This window comes from Gavia stellata, unplaced genomic scaffold (assembly GCF_030936135.1).
Source record: "Gavia stellata isolate bGavSte3 unplaced genomic scaffold, bGavSte3.hap2 HAP2_SCAFFOLD_193, whole genome shotgun sequence".
NCBI lineage: Eukaryota > Metazoa > Chordata > Aves > Gaviiformes > Gaviidae > Gavia > Gavia stellata.
Window position 1 is genome coordinate 27,406 of NW_026776786.1, and position 19,279 is coordinate 46,684.

Below are 19,279 nucleotides of genomic sequence, written 5' to 3' on the forward strand. Positions count from 1 at the left end.
TGTGCCTCCCTTGGTTCTCCCCACCCATCCTCCAGTGCCCCCTACTCCCCCCAGTGCCCCCCTTTTCCCCTGATACCCCCCCACTCTGTCCCTGGGCAAGTGCTGTGGGGGGGCCCAGCATGGCAGGACACCGGGGAGGGCAAAGCCTGCTGTGGTGGTATGGTCAGGGTGTTCCCTGGGCTGTTCCCTGCACCAGCCCTTGCTGGTGCCAGAGGTGGTCGTGCCGTGGTGGGAGGGGTGGCAAGGGGATCCCCATGGGCAGTGGGAGGGCACGGCAAGGCCCCAGGACCCCATGGGGAGACCCCTGCTCTGGGGTCTGTCCCAGCATGACTGCGTTGTGCCCAGCCCATGAAGATCCAGGAGGGGCCATGCAGCTGGCAGCCCCCAGCCTCGGTGTCACCCACATGTGGTCCCGCCAAGCACAAGGGTGCCATCGGTGGAAAAAAGATACACTGCCCTTTAGGCATCTTGTGCTGAGCTTTATTTAATTAACTCCTTGGTGCTGGCTGGGGACAGGTATCGTGGAGAGACTCCTCTAGTGCCTGCTTCACTCGCGGGTCCTTGTGCTGCAGTCCCAAGAGAGCTGGAAGGACACAGGCAGTGCTGTGGGGACCTGGTCCTGGCCAGGCGCTCCCCTGTCTGCTCCGCTCCAGGGATCTTCCCACAAAAACAGACGTCCCAAGGAGCCGGATCTCACTAAAACCCTCTGAACCCTTCCTTCCCCACCCCCTGCCTTACCTCAGCAAAGAAGGCTGTAGCTGTCACCCGCAGCTTAACTGAGCAGGAATCCAGCCATGGGAAGAGGGTCTGCTTCAGACAGGGTGATAGAAGCCCAGCATGGACCAGGACGCTGCGCAAGGGAGCACAAGCGAGGGACACACAGTTACCCAGGAAGGCCAGGTTGCCAAAATTCATGTACACCAATGCAGATACTATTCTTCAGCTCAGGACGGCTTCCCAGGCATGCTGGAAGGGTCCTGCAGGCATTTCCCTGGGCACAGCCCCGCAGGAGGCAGCCACGTGCATCCCTGGGGCTCTTACCTGGTCAGGAGACGCACCCCATCAGAATGGGTCAGGGGGTCTTCAAGGAGAGCCCACGCTGCCCGATTCATGAGCAGCCGCATCCACTTCTCTGCCATGCATTTGCCTAGCACCAACTCTAAAGCCATAAGGAAAACCCTGGCAAAAGAAACAAAACACAAACCCAGTCAAAACACAGTCAAACAAAACAAGAAAAAAATCAAAACAGCAGCAGCACCACAAAACCAAAGAAAGATCAAATCACTGCAGTTTAGGGGAAGATTTCTCTTTAGCAGAGCTAAATACCCCGGGAATGATGCTTCGTAGACTGCAGCTAACGACACTGGCATTTTCATCATGCCCCAAACCCACTGAAGCAGAAGAAACTCCACGCCCCTGGACTGACTCCATGCTAGAGAACCAAGGCAACACCTAATACCTCTTCCCACCAGCATTTTGTGAAGAATGATGCCATTGCCCGCAAGAGTCACGCTCCCCCCCGGTGGGGGTCCGCTGAGGGAGTGCAAAGCTATCGTGCATGCAAGGGTATGCAGAAGGCAAGATGACAGCCGTCCACAGCACGAGCTGCCTCAGACCTTCCTGCCTGGGAGTTGGAGTTTCCCCATGAAGGAGCAGAAGTAAACCCAACCACGACGAGCAGTTTGCTCATCTAGGAAGTGGGGCAGGCAAAGCCCTCCCTCAACCCCACAAAGGCACGTGCCTTGGCAAGGGGAACCGAAGCCAGCCCCTCCATCTGCCCCTTCGGCTCCTTACCTGCACGGCTTCTCCTCAAGCACCTGGCCCTTGAGGAACAGTTGTCTTCCGCCTTCTCCCAGGGGGGAAAGCAGCCTCTCCTCGCCCAGGGTTTCACTGGCCCACCTCAGGAGGCTGGGAAGGAGGTGGGGAAGCAGCTGCCTGAGCTCCTCCGTGCTCCTCAGGGCAAGCACCACTTCGGAGATGGCACGGGTGATCTGCAGAGAACCGTGACCAAGAAGCCCCTCTTCAGGCAAGGCCTTTTCCCACCAGCCTGGTTCCCCTGCCTGCCTGGGGCAGGGGGGTTACTGTCCGCAATTGTCACTTCTGTGACAGCCTTGTGGCTCAGGAGCACAACACTGTCCCAGCTCCCCACACTGCTTGAGGCTGGCCCAGCACAGCGCCCTGGGAGTCTCCAGGGGCATCTGCAAAGGGCACCTGACTCCCCCTTTTCCGAAGCAGGAGTTACAAAGCAGATGCAAAGCTACAGAAACGTGTCTGCCATTGAACGTACCATCAAAGTCTCCAGAGCAGTCTCATGGTTGTGCCACTCACAAGCGGAGGAGTTGGTCCCCAGGCAGTTGTTTCGTGCTCTGTTTAGTTTCTCCACTAAGCACCTCAGGACCTGAATCCCAATGGTGCTTCTCCCCAGGCTCCTCCACAGCTCCACCGTGTCACTGCAAGGGAACAGATGTTCACCCCTGAGCCCGTATCTTTGCAGTCCTGCAGTGCCCTCAAACCTTCTCCTCCTCTGCAATGGGGCTTACAACGCCCCAGTCACGGCAGAGACACAAGCACGCAGTCTTGCAACACTCAAGACAGCTCCGGCAGAAAAAAGACCTGCTTCTTAACTGGGCCACCCCAGTGCACGCAAGCTGTGGGGTCTCTGTTTGACTACAGTGGGGAAGTGGCTGGTGCACGTACCTGTCCATGGGCAGACCTTTCCGGAGGAGACTGCTGATGACGGGCTCCTGGTGAAAGTGGGCGAGGAGAAACACGGCCCAGAGCAGGAAGGGCCTGTGGGTGCTCTGCCGCATGTAGGTGCAAAGGGTCTTCAGGATTTTTGGCACCTGAATGGAAATGGAGGAGAAAGAAGGGCTCGGTGCATCCTTTACCCCCTCCTGCGGGGCCCAGACACAGTCATTCAGCACAGGAGCAGTGCCTGCTCCCGTGACACAGGGTCCAGACCTAGCTTGAAACCTCACCCCTTCCACCCTGCCTGGCCCTGGCTCACGTCTGGAGCTGGGTGTGCTCTTGGCAACTGCGCACACGTACGCACACATGCACGCGCTCACACGCACAGACTCAGTCACTGCATGTGCCTGGGCCCAACCGTACGAGCAGCTGCGTGCCCTTGTGCACACAGAGGACACGGGCACGTTTCACACCCAACGCTTGAAGAACTCTCCCCACATGTGTGTAGCGATGCAAGAGCAAAACCAAACACGCTCTTTGAGACCCTGAAGTCGCCTTGCAGGGCCTCTGCAAGGGCACCTGACTCCTTCAGCAGCCCCTTGGCTCGACACACAGGTGGCATTTCTTGAGCCCGTGCCAACTGCACAGGGTGTCGTTAAACAGCCAACAGGAGCAAAGACAAAGTCAAATGGGAAAAAGGTCGCCTTTACCTCCTGGACTATTTCCTTCCTGCATTCCACCAGGAAGATGAACACCCACTTCCATAGTGGCTTCACACACGTGGGTGTGACGTGCAGCAAGCTGGGCAGGACCGCAGTCAGAAAGTCTGTAGCCTGCGCTGGAGGGATGCACTTGCAAACAGCCTGGAGAGAAGTCAGGAACAAGAGAGACCACGTCACAGCTCTGCTCCAGCAATTCAGAATGGAAAGGAAACTTGACAGAACTGTTAGTTCGGCAGTCGTGCAGGGGGCAATCACTTTTTCCTCCTGCTATGCATACAGTGCTGTTTACATCTGATGCAGCTACCCGATTGGGAAGTGTCGCCCCCCATGTTGTTTGCTTATTATGTACCAAATTTGTATTCTGACAAGAGCAATCACACACGCACACATATACGGTATCTGCTCCAGCATGCCTGAAGGACAGTCTTGTCTCAAAGCCTCCTGCTACTTGCTAACAACAGCCATCCTGGACAGCTTGCTCTGGAGACAGCGAGGGACGCTGGAGGGGAGCAGGGAGATGTGCAGGAGCCCAGGAGCTGGGCCCCCACCCCGCTCTTTTTGGGCCAGTTACCTTTGCTATTTTGGCGCAGGTCTGCACGGTGTCTGGGCTGTTCAGCTCCTCACCAAGGCACCTGATCTCATCTGCCTGAGGCACCACCTCCATGGTCCTGGCTGGAACAAACACCAGAAGAAAAGGGGAGTCACACCCACAGAAAGGCAACCTCTGGCCCTAGATACTGCTCAAGGAGAACCCAGGGGGTGGCAGTGAAAGCCACAGGGAAACCCAGGGCCCTCCTGAACTCGGTGCAGCAGGATTTCCCGAGCCCGATAAATGGCTGACAAATCCCGGGCTGGAAAGAGCCCTCTTCCTCCTTGAACCATTTGTTGGGGCTTCAGGGTTTCAGCAGCTACTGGCCTCTGATCCCAGCAGCTGTGTCCCCTGTTCCCACACAGGCCACCATCGTCTCTGGGAGGCAGGAAACCTCCCCGTGACTGCCTCAGCACAGGCAGACCCTGCTGCCTGAAGAGGAAACGGTTCAAACACAACCCTTTGCGGCACGCCCCGGGTCTGCAGTTCAGATCCCTCTTCCCTGCCCAGTTTGCTCTGGGCAGCAAATTGGTTTCCTCTCTTGTGCTCAGCAGGAGAGTTCTTCCCTGGCGGCGATGAGTTTGGATAGTTTGCCTGGGGAGCTGCCTGTCTCTCCAGGCTCAAGGCAGGGAGCAAGGGGGAAGGCACCCTCTGGAATGTCAGGGGCCTCATCCGAGTGAGTTGTCTGACCACCCTCTGTCTCTCCTGGAACGTGGAGGGGGGCAGACATGGAGGGGGACAGTCCCCAGCATTGGTGGCAATGTCCTGCTCTCAGACAGCAGTGGGGGATGGCCCTGACCAACCGCACACATGCGCTGCGGAGGTGGGACTCAGCGACCCTCTCCCAGGGATCCTTCCTGACATGTCCAGGGAGGCAGAGGGCTAACAGGGTGGGGGCACAAAACCAGCCAAGCACGTTGCCTCCCGCTTCCCTCCTGGGGACAGGGCCTGGCCCTGCAGGATCCCAGTGGTGCCAGGCCGGGAAGGGAGGGAGGATCAGGCTGAGCAAGGCTGGGAAGCGCCCACTCTCCTTACCTTGCATTTGGAGAAGGTAGCCAAGGCAGACCCATGCCCTCTGGCGGGACGTGGCCAGGCAGTCGCTGGTCAGAGTCGCCAGCAATCCCACCAGGGAGCCGAACCGCTTGCAAGGACGTCCTCTCTGCAGGGCAGAGCAGCAGGAAAAGGGTCGCAGGCAGCCCCAGCACCCGCTCGCCTCTATCGCCCATCCTGCTCCCTGAGCAGCGACCGGGCAGAGGGGCAGGCAGAAGGGCTGCCCCGTAATCCCTGGAGCCCCAAAACCCAGCACCCAGTTGGGCAGGGCTCCCTTCTGGGGCCATGAATGGTGGGAAAAGGGCGCCAGGGCACGCGGGGGGGCTCTACTCACCATGAGCTCGAATCGCTCCTTGCAAGCTCCCAGCACGTGGGTGCAAACCTGCAGGGCTCTCTCCCGCTCCCATTCTTTGGCTGAGGTGAGCCAGCCCTTCAGGACCTGAGGCAGGGTGCATCTCTCTCACAACAGGCATCTTTCTCTCCCTGAGATCCCTCTCCAACTCCCTCCTTCTCTGGCCCCTTCCCAGTGCCCCACCGAGCACTGGCACTGCTGCCTCCACTGCCTCGCTCCCTCCAGCCGCCTCTGCCCTGAGCCTGCTGTTGCTACCCTGCCAGCATCTCCCCACTCCAGCCTTCCTCCAGGCTGCTCTCAGCCAGCTCAGGGCTGGCTCTGGGCTTTCCCTCCATCAGGGCCCACTGCTCTGCCTGGCCTGACGCTGCAGTGGCCGGGCGCTCCCGTCCCCCAGCTCAGCCCCTGGCCCCGGCCAGACGCACAGCCTCAGAGCGAGGAGCCAAAGCCCCACGTTCCCGCAGGAAAGGTATCCACCTCCTAACACCCTCTAAGGCCTCCACTCTCTGCCCCTGAAACACTTTCCCTCTTGCCCCACGGCTACTCACATGGACCATGTCATCAAAGCAGGCAGAGGTCACCTCTGCCTCCAGAAAGGTTTCTAGGAGATGGCCCAGATCTTCCACGCATCTCCTGTGCAGAAGCTGAAAGCAGGAAAGCAGAGCTGAGGTTCTGCATCATGGGGGCTGCCGGGGCGCACTGAGGTGGGATCCTGACCCAGGGGTGGGCAGGCACTGGCCAGCGGGTACCTGCATGTTCACAGCTGCCCTCACTGTCTTCCTGCCCTTTTTCATCTGCTCCTTGGAAGGACAGGACAAGACAGTCTGGCAGCACACTGCCAGCAGCTTGTGATTTTCCTCCCGCCTCAGAGGTGGCCTCAGCTTGCTGGCCAGAGGAAAAAGGAAGAGAAAACAGAAAGGAGATTTACTGTCTCCAGAGTGGTTCAAACCACATCTGGGTTCCTCCTAATCGAGGGCCCCAAATCCAACACACCCCCGCCCACGCCAGCAAGCACTGCCTTCAGCGCCAGCAATTCCTGCCTCCTCCCAGGCAGCAGGCAAACCCCTGCCCCCAGGTTAAGGAACCCCGGGGGCTCCCTTCCTGTGGGAGACACCCGACATGGGGGACACCCTCCCACTCCACAGCCCCAGCAGCTCCCGGCCCCATGCTCAAGGCCACTGGGGCTGCCCCAGCCAGCTGGGATGGGGCACACTGGGAGTCCCCACAGCCCGGGGAACAGATCTCACCTCAACTCCTCCAGGGCCTGGAACACTCCATACACCAGGGAGTCCCAGGGCTCCCCCTTGATCCAGTCCTGCAAGTCCCAGAGAGAGAAGCACAGAGTTGGCAGGGGCACAGGACGGCCCTCCCGCCTCCCCTGGGGACACGTTCTGCTGCCAGGCCTGGGCAGACACTGCCCCGTCACCCCCACGCATCCCCAAAGGCACCGCAGGAGGGCCCCTGCTCCCCAACCACAGCCACCCAGCACCAGCACTCAAGAGCCCCACCAGCTCCGGACACAGCTCCAGGAGCTCACGTGAAGCCCAGAGACCATCGTGCCTCTGGGGTAAGGAGTCCGATGGCACAGCCCAAAACTCCCCCGTGCGACCGCCCCGGCTACAGGCACTCACCAGCAAGGTCCACGTTGCCTCCTGCTTTAAGGACAGCTCAAAGCTGCCGCAGTTGCCCACAGCCTGGATGGCACAGCTGACCTCGGTGATGCTCTGCACCAGGGCGAGCTTGAGCTGCAAGTCCTGAGGCCAAAGACAGCAAAGCACCCCTTCAACTCTTTGAAGGGCTGAGAGGTGGAAGAAGAGCATGGGCAGGGGAAACCCATGGGGGGCTGGATCTGGATGTTGAGGACAAACCCTTCCTTGGGAGATCTTTAGAAAGGGACCGTCCACCTCAGTGCACCCCAGCCCCAAGGGCTGGAGCTGGGACACCCAGGCATCCCTGCCCTGTGTGCCCCATGCTCCTACCCTCTGTTTAGCTCTGGAGAGCCGCAGGATGTTGCCCACGATTTCTTTATCCACGCGGGTGAGCAGCTGCTCCTTGGGGGCACGCAGTGCAATGCCGCTGTAGGTGCACATCAGAGCAGCACGAATGGCCTGGGCGCTCTCCATCTTCTGCCACTGCTGGACCTGTGTCAACAGAGATGCCCTGAGAGGTCAGCCCCGGGACTCTGGCAGGCTCCTGCGGCAGGCCCTGCCCCGCACCCTCACCAGCTCCTTGTTTCCCTGGGCACCTCCCAGCAGCTCCCCAAGCCACTCCTCGAGCTGCGAGTTCCAAGGCCAGAAGTTGTTCCCATCCCACAGCTTGGGATCTCGCATGGGGATGGGGACGAGGGGCAGCCAGCATCGCACACACTGCTGGCTCTTTTACCACTGATTTGAGAGGTCGGGGAGCTGCCTGGAACCTTTCTGTGGAAAGGTATCTGACAGAGCCTGTCACGGTCCTGCTCAGACACGCAGCCCGTGCTCGTCAGGGGTGCAGATGAGCCCACTCTGCTCACCTCCCCAGGCCAGGCTGCACCGCTCTCTCTTTAGGGCCCTGCCCTGCCCTGAAAGGCTTCCCCACAGCCCCCAGGTGGGGAGCAGAGCCAGCGAGACTTCACCAGGCTCCTGCTCTTGGCCCTCAGCTTTGGGGAAGGGTCAGAGTGTCACACCGTGCCCACCCCCTTGTCGCCAGCTCCTGCTGAAGTTAAGTCAGGGGCAAGGTGGCTGCAAGCAAGCAACCACTGCAGCTGCCCCAGCTGGGTGGCTCTGATCCACCCGGTGTCAAACCCCCTCCTCTCCAAAGACACCTCAGGGGCCCCAATGTCAGGACGTCCCCTCTGAAACAGAGGTCTCGGCTAGCTCTTACACGAATGCTTATCTAAAGGCAGCTGCCACAACTTGGCTGCTGCAGGTGTAGAAGTGAAAGAAGGCCAAAAAAGGAAAGCCAAACAGGGAAACCCTGGCTCCTTTACCTTCCAGCCCATGGAAGTCTGATAAAACCAGCCTCTGGCGAAAGCGGTGGAGAACATGTTCACCGTGTCCAAGACCAGATGGAAGTGGCTCTCAGCCGTGTGGGACACAACAGAAATCATTCCCTGCAACCACAGAGAAACAGGGAGTTGGCTCCAGCACAGGCACTCGGCCATGGCCAGCAACAACGGCCAGGCAGGACATTGCGGCAAGGGGGAAATGGCAGCATGGAGGAAATAGAGGTCTGGAGCAGCCCTGCCTCTCCCCCAGGAACAGGCAGGGGATGCGCAGGACATGAACATCACCTCACCTGGGCTTCAGACAGCTGCACAGGGTTTGTCTCCTGCAGGAACCTCAGCACCTGCCCTTGGACGTGTCTGAGATCCTGACAAGCTGCCAGCACTGTCCCAAGGGCCTTGTACAGGAAAAGCTGCAAGAGAAGAGGCCACGTCCGAGATGTGGTCACGGCCCGACCTGTCAGGAAAGGTCTGGCCCCAGACAGACCCGACCACCCCTGGTGGTAGCCAGCCACTGGAGTAGCCCAGGGAGGTGCATTTTGGGGGCAAGAGAAGGGGAAGCAATGAAAACCGCCTGCGTGGGCAGAGCCCCAGCCCTGGCGCGGGGCAGGAGACACACCTTCTCCCAGGAGCCGGGGGCAGAGCTGCCCAGCTGCTGGCTCAGCTCCTGGCTCAGGCCCATGGTCCAGGCCCTGTCCTCGATGGGCTCCAGTGACGCTCGCAGGAACTGTGGGGAACAGAGAGGAAGCGAGTGTTCCCCTGCCCTTGGCCAGGATGCTTTCTACGCTCGCATGTCCCGGGACACTGCTGAGGGGAGCTACTGGGAACGGCAGACTCTTCCCCTGCCCCACCCAGCCCTCTTTTCACCAGCCTCCCTCTTCTCCTAACACCTCAGGCGAGACCTCCCCGGCATGCCAGACATAGAGGAGGAGGCAGTGCTAAGGCGTGTGCCACAGCGATAGAGGGCATTAGCCATCAGCCGTGGCACGTGCGCAGACAGCAGCTCCTCTGAGCGGGCAGGCACCTACTGCGGGGGGAGGCACAGGGCACTCAGGAGGTGCCCCCAACTCCTGCTGCCTACACAGGCAGCCCCGAGCTTCCTCCCACAACTTTGTCTGTTCCCTCTTCTCCCCCTCTATTTGTGACACCCCCCAAGGATGCTGTACCTTGAGCACACGATGCTCCCACTCTGCAGAGTCCAGGGACCTCTTGGTTTTCCCTAGAAAGCAAGAGGAAGCAAAAGCCGTCGCTGCTATTTAAGCTCACACCAAAGACGAGCCCTGTGGTCTCCTCTGCGGTCAGACCTCCCAACATTCCCAGGCCATCAGGCTAGAAAGGGCCTACAAGCACCTACACCAAAGCCCTTGTGAGGCCAAAGACACAGGAGGGATCCCAGGAACATTTGTCAGGGCCACTGATTTGCAGCTCTTCTCCCAGGCTATTGCCAAGGACAGCTGCTGCAAACCTGGCCTGGCCTGGCAACTTGGTTCTCCAAAGCCAGGGGCTGCACCCCCTCCAGGAGCACCAGTCCTGTCCCTCCCCCAAACACCATCCCGGCCAGGACATGGGGGTGCCGCCAAGACCTGCCCTCCAAAAGGACATCAACAGCCCCATCCATCCCCTGGGCCAAATTGACACTGGGGGACGGCTGCCCCCAGCCTCAGCTTTGGCTCCCTGGAAGGGGAAAGGCTGCAGAGCAAGTGCTGGGGAACTGGGGACAATTCTCCTCCGTCACGCTGGGAAGCTGCATTTTCCTGACCCCCTTCCCTCCCCCCAGCCTCTCCCTCCCCACCCGCACTTTACCTTCCAAGTACTGCAGCAGGAGGGGGATCTCGGTAGTCCACACCACCCCCAAGGCTCGGTGTATCCTGCCATGCAGGGCCTGCAGCAGCTGCAAGGCAGCGACTGCACGTTCGCCGCTCTTGTGAGGAGCTGCTGCCACCACCTAGGCGAGGGCAGGAGAGAAGGGTCACTCCTGCCACCAGAGCTGCAGTTTTTCCCGGGAGGGATGGAGGGAGCTCGATGCCGCTCCTGCACCCGGGGTGCTGCTAGCCCCAAGAAAGGAGTGGGATACCGGACAGGCCCAGGCAGTCTCAGGCACACTGCCTCCTCCTTGGGGGATCCCGGCACGGGCCTCAACAGCATCTCTGCCCTGGGCTCCCCCACCACCCCTGGCCAGAAAAGCTCTTTCCCCCGGGCCCCACTACTCACCAGCAGCCGAGCCAGCAGGGCCTGGGGAGCCGGCAGCCGGGCTGTGGGGAGGAAGAAAGGCTGGGTGAGCCAACAAGCCCCCTCCGTGCCCTGCCCATCGCGCCTCCGATGCCCCACACAGGGCTGAGGGCTGAGAGCAGCTGTGCTGCCACAGCGCTGACCCGGGAGAAATCCCCAGGGCTGCCCAGCACGGGACGAAGGCAGCTCCAGCATGGCCAGGAACAAGCCCCGGCTCGCCAGGAGAGTGCTGCGAGCAGGAGAGGCAGGCCTCTGCGCTGGGCAAGGGGCAATGCAGGGCAGAGCCCCTCGTGCCCAGCAGCAGAGCCTGGCTCCGCCCTTTGGTTCTCCCAGGCTTCTGCTGAGGGCTGGCAGGGTGCATGTAGACACAGACTGGCCAAGCCCCTGGCTGAACCCATTAGCTTCTACCTCGCTCCTGGGAGTCCACGGCGTCAGGCTCCTCCTCGTCTTCTTCACACCCTGTGCTCTCCCGTCTCTCAACTAGGGCTCGGAGACAGCGGGAGAGCGGGATCAGCATGCCGCTGTACTGGGCTGGCACTACGTACTGCAGCAACCTCGGCCACAGGAGCTGCAGAGAAGAACCAGGCAATTCACCACATCAGCATTTCTATTCAGCTCAAAGACAAAAGTGACAGTCTGCTTTTCCCTGAGCCTTGTGTGCTTCAGCACATGTGAGGGGAGAGGTTCACAGCATGGGGAAGCATGAAGAAAAATGTCCTGAAGGCAAGAAGTGGCCACAGCAGCAGGGCACAGGGTGACTTACTTTGGTCATCCCTCTCAGAGAGACGTCCAGCGAGCCCAGGATATCCACACACAGGGCTCGAAGAGCTCCTTCCTCCGGTGTTACCCAGGCAAAAAGGCCTCCTGCCACCTGTAAGACAGAGTTGGCAAAACCCCTGTTACTCTCAGCTCCCGACCGACAAGGCTCAGGCATGGCCTCACCAGTGCTCCTGCGCCAACCTCCCAGGAGCACTGACCTCCAGAAGGAGGACAAGAATGGCCAGACCCAGCTCGGGAACCACTTCCCAGACCCTGGGAAGGACTAGGAAGCCTGGGAGCAGAAAGAGACACTGCTTGTCTGCACGGTCCCCCAGGGCCCAAATGCTGCTGTCGTGCCATGGTGAGGAACGTGCCCTTCAGCAGGGCTGTGCTCGATGCCAGCCCTGGCAGCAGCACGCCCAGCCCGACAGATGTGGAGGAGAAGCTGGCTCTTTCCTTTGCCCTGCTCCCAAAGCAGAGCCTCCCCGAGCCCTGGAGCAAAGCAACACCCACAGATCCCCTGGTTGGAGGGAGGCTCTAGCCAGAGGGAAGATCCTCAGCAAGTCAGCAAAAGGCTCAGCCATGCCCATCCTTCATCTCCTGGGCACCCAGCTGGAAACACTCACCAAAGGGACTGCCAGACGGCCTGTCCCCTTGCCAGAAGGGATGCGGGTCCCCAGACTGCTATTGGATGGGCAGGGCATGCTTTGGAGGGCCAGAGTATGAGAACACCACAGAAAGATCCTCTAGCCAGGCCCATCTGGCTGCAGTGGCTGCGTTTTGCTGATTTTCTGTGAGCACTTAAGGATGGAGGATGTCCTATCCCTAGAAGACCCCTCCCTTTGCAAGGCAACTTTGCTGAAGGTATCTGTGGGCACAGCTCAGCCTGTGGGGTGCGCAGGCAGCCCCACAGTCCCAGGTGGCACGCCCGGGTGCAAACCCTCATCATTCACTGACGTCTCCACCAACATCAGCACACACACACACGAGGAACAGCCATTTGCAGGTCATTCCAATGGCAGCGCCGGCGCTGATGGCCCTGCAGCGTGGAGCTCTCCATGCTCAAGGATGCCTGCAGAAGCTCTCAGCACAGGCCAGGCACTGCTGGAAGCCCCAGGTGTCTCGCTCTGCCCTTACCAGTCTGCCTGAGGTCCGGCTGAACTCGCTGAAGATGTGCCCCACCACATCCCATGCCCAGCAGCTCTGGGAGCCGGAGATGAGCAGCTCCCGGATGAACTCCAGAACTGCCCTCCGCACCTGCCAGGGGAGAGCGTGGTTACGGTCCTCCTGTTCAAAACCCAAAGGGAAACCACCTTTGCTTGGGGGCAGCCTTTGTGGCTCGCGGAGAGATGACAAGCGCATGGCAGAAGCTTTCGCTCCGGCCATCAGGGCTGGGCTTTAGCACCAGGCTGGACGGGCATTTGCCCCACAGAGCACAGCGACCTCCCTGCTCCACTCTGCCAGCTCTCCCCGGGGAGGAGCCATCACCCACTGCCTGGGCAATGCGCCGGCACCTCCCCAGGCACCCCAGCTCTGCCCTGAGGGAAAGGCTTCCTCTGCCTCCCCTGGTGGCACTGTCCCTTCCCAAACCAGCTCACCTGGGCACTGGGGTCGTTGCACACTGACCCCATGGCCTCCATCACCTGGGGCAGCTTCTCTCTCACTGCAGGTGCTGGAAGAGATATGGAGAGGTGTGCATTGAGGTAGAGCCCCAATGGCAGAAGCTTCCAAGTTTTTCGCACACCAACGGGACAGAAAAGCGGGGCCTGACTCTGACTTCACAGGAGGCAGCAGTGTAGCCAGAGCGACTCCATTTCTAGAGGCACAGCTGTTTTATAGGGACTGAAAGCTATGGTAATATGGTAACACAGAGCACGTGAGAAATGACTTGGGTACAAGCAGCTCCTGTGCACAGCAGCCCACCCGCCCACCCACCAGCCTGCCCGTGTTACTGAGCTTGGAGCATCATCCCTGGTGTGCCACCATTTCTAACTGCCGGAGGAGAGCTCGAGCCCTGTCGCAGGGCGTCAGCTCGGCTGGGGGACCCGCTCTTTGCAGCTCCTTTTGGGTGCAGGTGCACCGCTTTCAGCCTGTTCCTGCTCTCAGCCCAGCAGCCCCAACCCCTGCCTTCTGTCCCTGGCCCATGGCACTGACCGTCAGAGTGGGCCAGCGCTCCCAGCAGGCCCAGGGCTGCCACGCGACCGGCCTTGCTCCCACCGCTCTCCGGGGAGTGCAGAAACATGCCCGTCTCCTCAGGGCATATTCGTGCTGCAGGGAAGAAATCGCATTCTGCACTAGCAGGCAGCTGCCTCTGACTGCCGAGGACAGGGAGAGAGCCGCCACAGCACGACGGGGGATCGCCCAGTCTCCTCTCCTTACCCTGCAGCGCGATGCAGCGGGGAAGTTCTGCCTTAGGGGCCAGGCCAGGCTCTTTGGTCACGTCAGGGAGCTGTGGGAACAAGGTCTGTTTTAAAGAAATCTGCATCAGCATTGAGGGGGACTGAAAAGAAAGGGTGCTCTCTGCCCTCCTCTCCCAGAGTCCTGCTGCGACTTGGCTGAGAGGGAAATCACTGTGGGAACAGGGCTGCCCCTCAGGCCCATTCCGAACAGCCAGGATCAGGCCTCCTGCAGCCTTAAGGAACCTACGTGGCACCTGTCTCACAAATCCTGCCATGTTCCTGGCCTGCAGGAAGGTCTGTGAGACAACGGGGGAGGAAGAGGAGGCTAAAGCTACCTAAAGGCACATCTGGGAGAAGGGGAGTCCCTAACAGCAGCTCCCAGGGAAAACCACAAACCCTCCTGGATGGGGCTTCTTGTTTGCCCTCCCCTCAGAGCAGCATCGGCAGGGTCTCTTTCCTCTGAACAGAGCCCGCTGTTGACAACTCCGTTTCCCGGCACTTCCCACTCATCAGACCTCAGCCCTCACTGGACGGGACTGGACACGGCCCTGGGCATTAGGGCAAAGCTCTTCCCATGCACAGAGCCCTACAGAGATGGCAATGCCTCCCTTCCTGAGAAGACGAGCCCGGGGGACTCTTGCCTCCCTTCTGGCCCCTCCCCGCATTTCTCTTTTCTTGCCCAAAGAGTGAGGGGAAGTCTCAGGCCTCCTCTGCTCTCCCCCTCCCTGTTCCTTCTCTAAGGCCTTCCCAGCTCCTCCTGGCACCCCACAGCTCCCCAGTGCCTCGTGGCACTCGCGCAGACCCACCCCAGCAGCCACGCCGGGCCCTGCGCAACACCTCACCTTGTTGACCCGGGAGGTGTCTCGGACCTCCTGAGATTGGTGCAGCAGCCAGAGGAGCTGCTCCCAGGCATGCTCGCGGTGCTGCTCCTCACGCAGCAGGACCTCCATCATGGCAGCCACTGCCCTGAGCACAGCCTGCTTGTCCTGAAGAGGGAAGGGAGAGGCTCTGCTTGGAGGGCTGAAGGTCTGCCTAGCACTCAGCATCGCCTGCACACCAGTCTGCCCTTCCCACTGGGAGGGGTTTCCCTTTCCCTTCTGCCCTGCAGCAGAAGGGCTCACTCCAGAGGAGAGAGAGCAGTTCCCCACGCTCGCACCCCAGCCCTCCCTGCAGAAAGGCCCCAGGACTCAGCTGCTTCCTGCCAGAGAGCCTCCAGCCCCAGGCACAGTGACAGCAGGCTCCCGGCCTGGGATGCTTTCTCATTCAGACTGCTCCCTCCCCTCACCCCTCTGCTCGCACCCCACCAGCCACAGACAGACCCACCAACGTGGACATCCCTGCTGTGGCCCCAGGCGTGGAAAGCAGCACTTCTTACCTCTTCTTCCTCGCAGCCCAGCCAATTTACCAGCGCGTAACGGAAGACTGGGTAAATGTCTTCACAGAGCTGCGCTTCCACATTGCGAGGGAAGGGGCATTGCTCCTGGCTGCCGAAGTATGTATTGACCCCTTTTGACCATTGCTCCAGAACTGCACCAGGAGAAAGGGAAGGGCAGCACGTGAGAGTCTGCAGCAGGGACGGTACCTTGCACCCTCACCCAAGCCTGCTCTAAGGATGGTCCCAGGCTCGGCAGGGCTCAGCCCAGGACCAGATCTGCATCTGAGGCCAAGCTGTGCCCTTGAGGTGTCTGGTTTCAAACAGCCCACTGTTTCTCTCCTCCTCCCCATCCTTTTCCTCCTCAATGGCCTGTTCCCCTCCAGTATTTCCCAGGGTAAACAGGGGAACAGAAGCCATGGGAAGGGACCCAGGAGTTCCCCTGTGCAGCACCGTCACGTCCTACCCACAGAAACCTCCGGGGCTTCTCCCGCTCCTTCTGCACACTTACAGCGGTTTGGGATCGCCAAGGCCTGACCTCGCTGTGGGCTGACACCTGCCATGTTCCCTCTGAGATCACAGGGAGGCATCAACGGCCACCCCAGCCCCTGACCCTGGGACCCCAGCTAAGGAGGGGACACTCACCACTGCAGACGGCGCGCAGGATCCGGCCACTCCCCACCCGGCTCAGCATGGCACGCAGGGCAAGCAGCGTCATTCCCACGAAGGGGATGCACCGCAGGGCTGCAGAGAAGGCAGGGACAGAGGGACCGAGAGGGTCAGTGAGAGACACGGGAGACTGGGGTCGATCCCTGGCAAGGCTGGGGCTGCTGGGCCATGTGGGACATGCCAGAGGGTGTGGGGAGGGCTGCCTTCCCCAAGGGGGACACAGGAAAGCCCTTTAGGGAAATGGGGAGGACAGTGCGGGGCAGAGACCCTGCGGGTTTGTCTCCAGTGGGTTCCCACCCTCCAGGAACCAGGACTGGGCTAGTAAGGCAGAGCTGCCGGCCAGCCCTGGCACAGAGCAAGGAGGCATGGCGACTTCATAGCCCCCCAGTTCAACACAGAGCCTTCAGGAAGGGGGAGGGTGCTTTCTCCCCGTTATCACAGACCCCTACCCAAACCAAGAGGCCCAGGGTGCCGTACCGTAGCTGCGGGCCATTTTGCCCAAGGTGAGGAGCACGATCTCATCAGGGACCTTCCCCATGGCCTTCAGGTGGCTCTGGAGCTCAGACATGACAAAGTGGAAGCGGGAGCGGGCCAGAGCCACCAGGACGTCGCTAGCAGCCATCTTCACATCATCTGTCACACCCTGAAAAAGTGCCACAAGTTAAACACTCCCGAGAAAAAGGCTGAGGCACTCGGACAGGCTGAACGCCCCTGCCTCACCTGCAAGACCCCACGGGGCAGTTTGCTCAGGCCGGGCGCCTGCTGCCTCTTGTACCCTGGGGTAGGCGAGCAGCTCCCCAGTGAGACGAGGGAGGCTTTTCCCTAGCACAGCCCTGTGCTGCTGCCTTCTCTCCCTCTCTGCAGAGATGCCAGGAACAAACTGTCACAGACTCAAGGACCCCCTGGGGCCTCTCCACGGGGCTGCTGGGCTCCCAGGGCTGTTCCTCAAGTGAGCTTGAACCCAGCTCTCACTCAGTTAGAAACAGCCCCGCGTCCACCTCTCTGCACTACTCTCTGCATCTCCTCTTCAAATTCCCTATAAGGAGGAGTCCCCTTCGGACCTCCACTGGGTCTGAATAGTTGAGGAACATCTCTGTGCTGCTCTGGATTTCCCCAAAAACCAGGGCCAGAGGCAGGCTGCTTTGGCGGCCTTGAAAGAGAACAAGCTCACCTGGGCTGCTCGCATGTCACTGGACACCTCTGCTATCAGGCGGTTCACGACACCGCTCTGCAAACTGCCATCGTCTCCTTGCAAGAAGCTCTCCAGCTCCCGGTATGTCTCCACTCGGTCACCCTGGGGACAGACCACACATAGGAGTGATGGGACTTGCTTTGCCCTCGTTGCCAGGGACCCACGAGAGAGACCTACTGCCCCCCAAATCATCTCTCTGCCACGGGCACGAGGTACGAGCTGCAGGCATCGGTCAGGACAGCCATGGGGAACGGCAAGATCTTCCACGGCACCTCTAACACTACCAGAGAGCCAGACAGGGAGGTTGATTCCACCAGGGTAAAGGGCCATGCGGGAGCCTAGGAAGTCGTTCCTGAGGATGGGGGATGGTGGAGGTCAGACGGACAGTGCCAGGCGAGGAAGGGGAAGATGTGGGAATGAGACCAGTCCCTGAGGAGGGGGAGCCATGAACTCCCTGCACCTTGGGGCACAGTGTCGCTCCCCTCGCACAGGCAGGAGCCCAGGCGCTGGGACAGTTCTGGAACCAAAGCTAAGGTGGGGCCTTGAGCACTTGGGCAAAGGTGCTGGAGAGATGCTGGGATTTATGCCAGAGGCTTTGCCTTGTCCAGGAGAGCACTGCAAGCTCCCAGGGAAAGGAGGGAGGGAGCAGTGGCATTAGTCCAGCTGGAGCGGCAGGATCGGCGCTTGGGGACGAAGCGCCTGCAGGAGGGCAGAGGTGCCATCAGGCGAGATCCCCCTCTGCCACGGCACCTGGGGAAGTCAAGGGCTTGGAGGGGAGCCCTCGAGCCCCCTTGTCTCACCTCATGGTCTTGCAGCCGCTTTAGCAGAGAAGCCCCACTAGCCACAAAGGTAGTAACGGCTTTAGGGACAGCCTTCTTTGCCCTGCCTCCATCCTCAGGATGTGCAGGTCTGGACTGAGAACCAAAGCACGGGCAGAGAGCTGGAAGAAAAGAAAGAAATCATTTTGCTGGCTGCAGGGCTTTGCACCAGGGAGGGGGGAGGATCTTCCCAGCCCCTCCCAGCACTAACAGCCCGTGCTGGGCTGTACTGGCAAGAGGGCAGTCACTGGGACAAGGGAAGGGAGTCTTCCCCTCACTGCGGCACTGGGAAGACCGCACTGGGAATACCACACTGGGGGACTGGATCCATTCTGGGCTCCCAGTGACAGAATGGCAGCAATGCGCTAGAGCGAGTCCAGCACGGGGGCCCCGAGCTGGGCGGGACATGGACATGGGACCCTGCAAGGAGGTGCTGGGAGGGCTGGGGCTGGGCAGCCCCGACAAGAGTTGGCCGGGCCAGGTCGTCTTTGAGCAGTCCCCAGATGCCCCACGGAGGGCAGGGAGAGGATGGAGCCAGAGCCCTCTCGGAGGTGCCTGGCAGCAGGATGAGAGGTGACGGCGACGCAGGCCCCAGCAGGCAGCAGCCCCCAGCCCCCCACCACCGCCTCACCTCTGAGTGCTCTCATCCTCCTCAGGGCAGCAGGATCCCCCAGATGGATGCACTGCTCTCTCTGGGTCCTCCTCCTGCGAACGCCATGAGAAACTGGGGCAGAACCAGCCCCTTGGGAAGATATAGAGCCTGGCCATTGTGACACCCGTGCGGGGCGCGGCGCCTCACAGAGGGCTGCTGTGACACAGGGACACGTGCTGGGGACACGCTGCGGGGCGGGGACCAGACACGCAGCACCCTGCGGATCCCCACAGGCCCCGAAATGCAGGATTTCCCCATTCTCCATCACTTGAACTCACTCATGGTCCTCGAACAGTTCTAGCAAGGACCTTCTCCCGAGAGCCCTTCCCAGCCCCGTCCCCGATCCACGTCCCCCTCCAGGGACCCGAGGCCACCGGAGCAGTTTGTGCCACCGCTCACAGCCGCACGGCGTTACTCAGCCATCTGGAAAGCCTCGCTGGCACCCAGGGCCTGAGAGCATCAGGCCACAAGCCTCCAGTAAACACACACGGCAAAGTTTCTCCCCATTTTCCCATTTTCAGCCCAGAACATCAGCACTGATGGGGGGCCCCAGCCCAGCCTGTCTGGGCCCTCGGGGCACAGCTGCTCCTGGCCCATCCCGCCCTGCGGGCCGTGCTGGGCCTTCTCAGGGGAAGGCGCGGGCCCTCGCCCTGAGGCCTCGCAGCACGAACAGGCGGAGGGTGCCCAGCCCAGCCCCGGTCGGGCGCCCTCCTGCTCCCTCCCTCAGTGCCAGTGTCACCGAAATCGGGAATGAAACCCCTTCACACTGGTCTATTAAAGAGCAGGCATTACTGCATTCGGCACCGGG

The 19,279-nt window shown here is 60.7% G+C and overlaps 1 protein-coding gene across 1 annotated transcript; it reads right to left on the reverse strand.

The window, feature by feature from the left end:
- Nucleotides 1–547: 547 nt before the first annotated feature.
- On the reverse strand, nucleotides 548–17,869 carry LOC132321311 (maestro heat-like repeat-containing protein family member 2B). Its single transcript, XM_059834827.1, has 33 exons — nucleotides 17,802–17,869; nucleotides 16,981–17,103; nucleotides 16,287–16,452; nucleotides 15,786–15,884; nucleotides 15,144–15,295; nucleotides 14,611–14,754; nucleotides 13,749–13,818; nucleotides 13,524–13,637; nucleotides 12,968–13,041; nucleotides 12,507–12,626; nucleotides 11,374–11,481; nucleotides 11,019–11,178; nucleotides 10,593–10,633; nucleotides 10,185–10,326; nucleotides 9,548–9,600; nucleotides 9,001–9,108; nucleotides 8,675–8,794; nucleotides 8,367–8,489; nucleotides 7,378–7,539; nucleotides 7,030–7,152; nucleotides 6,646–6,713; nucleotides 6,148–6,283; nucleotides 5,947–6,042; nucleotides 5,384–5,488; nucleotides 5,035–5,158; nucleotides 3,982–4,082; nucleotides 3,399–3,551; nucleotides 2,698–2,843; nucleotides 2,288–2,450; nucleotides 1,795–1,991; nucleotides 1,042–1,179; nucleotides 739–850; nucleotides 548–583 (listed from the first exon to the last, which is right to left on the reverse strand). Exons 2-33 carry the CDS (start codon nucleotides 16,993–16,995, stop codon nucleotides 548–550), a joined length of 3,669 nt encoding a protein of 1,222 aa, XP_059690810.1. The 5' UTR covers nucleotides 16,996–17,103; nucleotides 17,802–17,869.
- Nucleotides 17,870–19,279: the final 1,410 nt, after the last annotated feature.

Excerpts from the sequence above, each read along its gene's own strand:
- LOC132321311 (XM_059834827.1), bottom strand. Across the intron at positions 5,489-5,946 it reads GCTTTGATGACATGGTCCAT|GTCCTGAAGGGCTGGCTCAC; the intron begins GTGAGTAGCCGT and ends ACCCTGCCTCAG. Across the intron at positions 3,552-3,981 it reads CCTGCGCCAAAATAGCAAAG|GCTGTTTGCAAGTGCATCCC; the intron begins GTAACTGGCCCA and ends ACTTCTCTCCAG.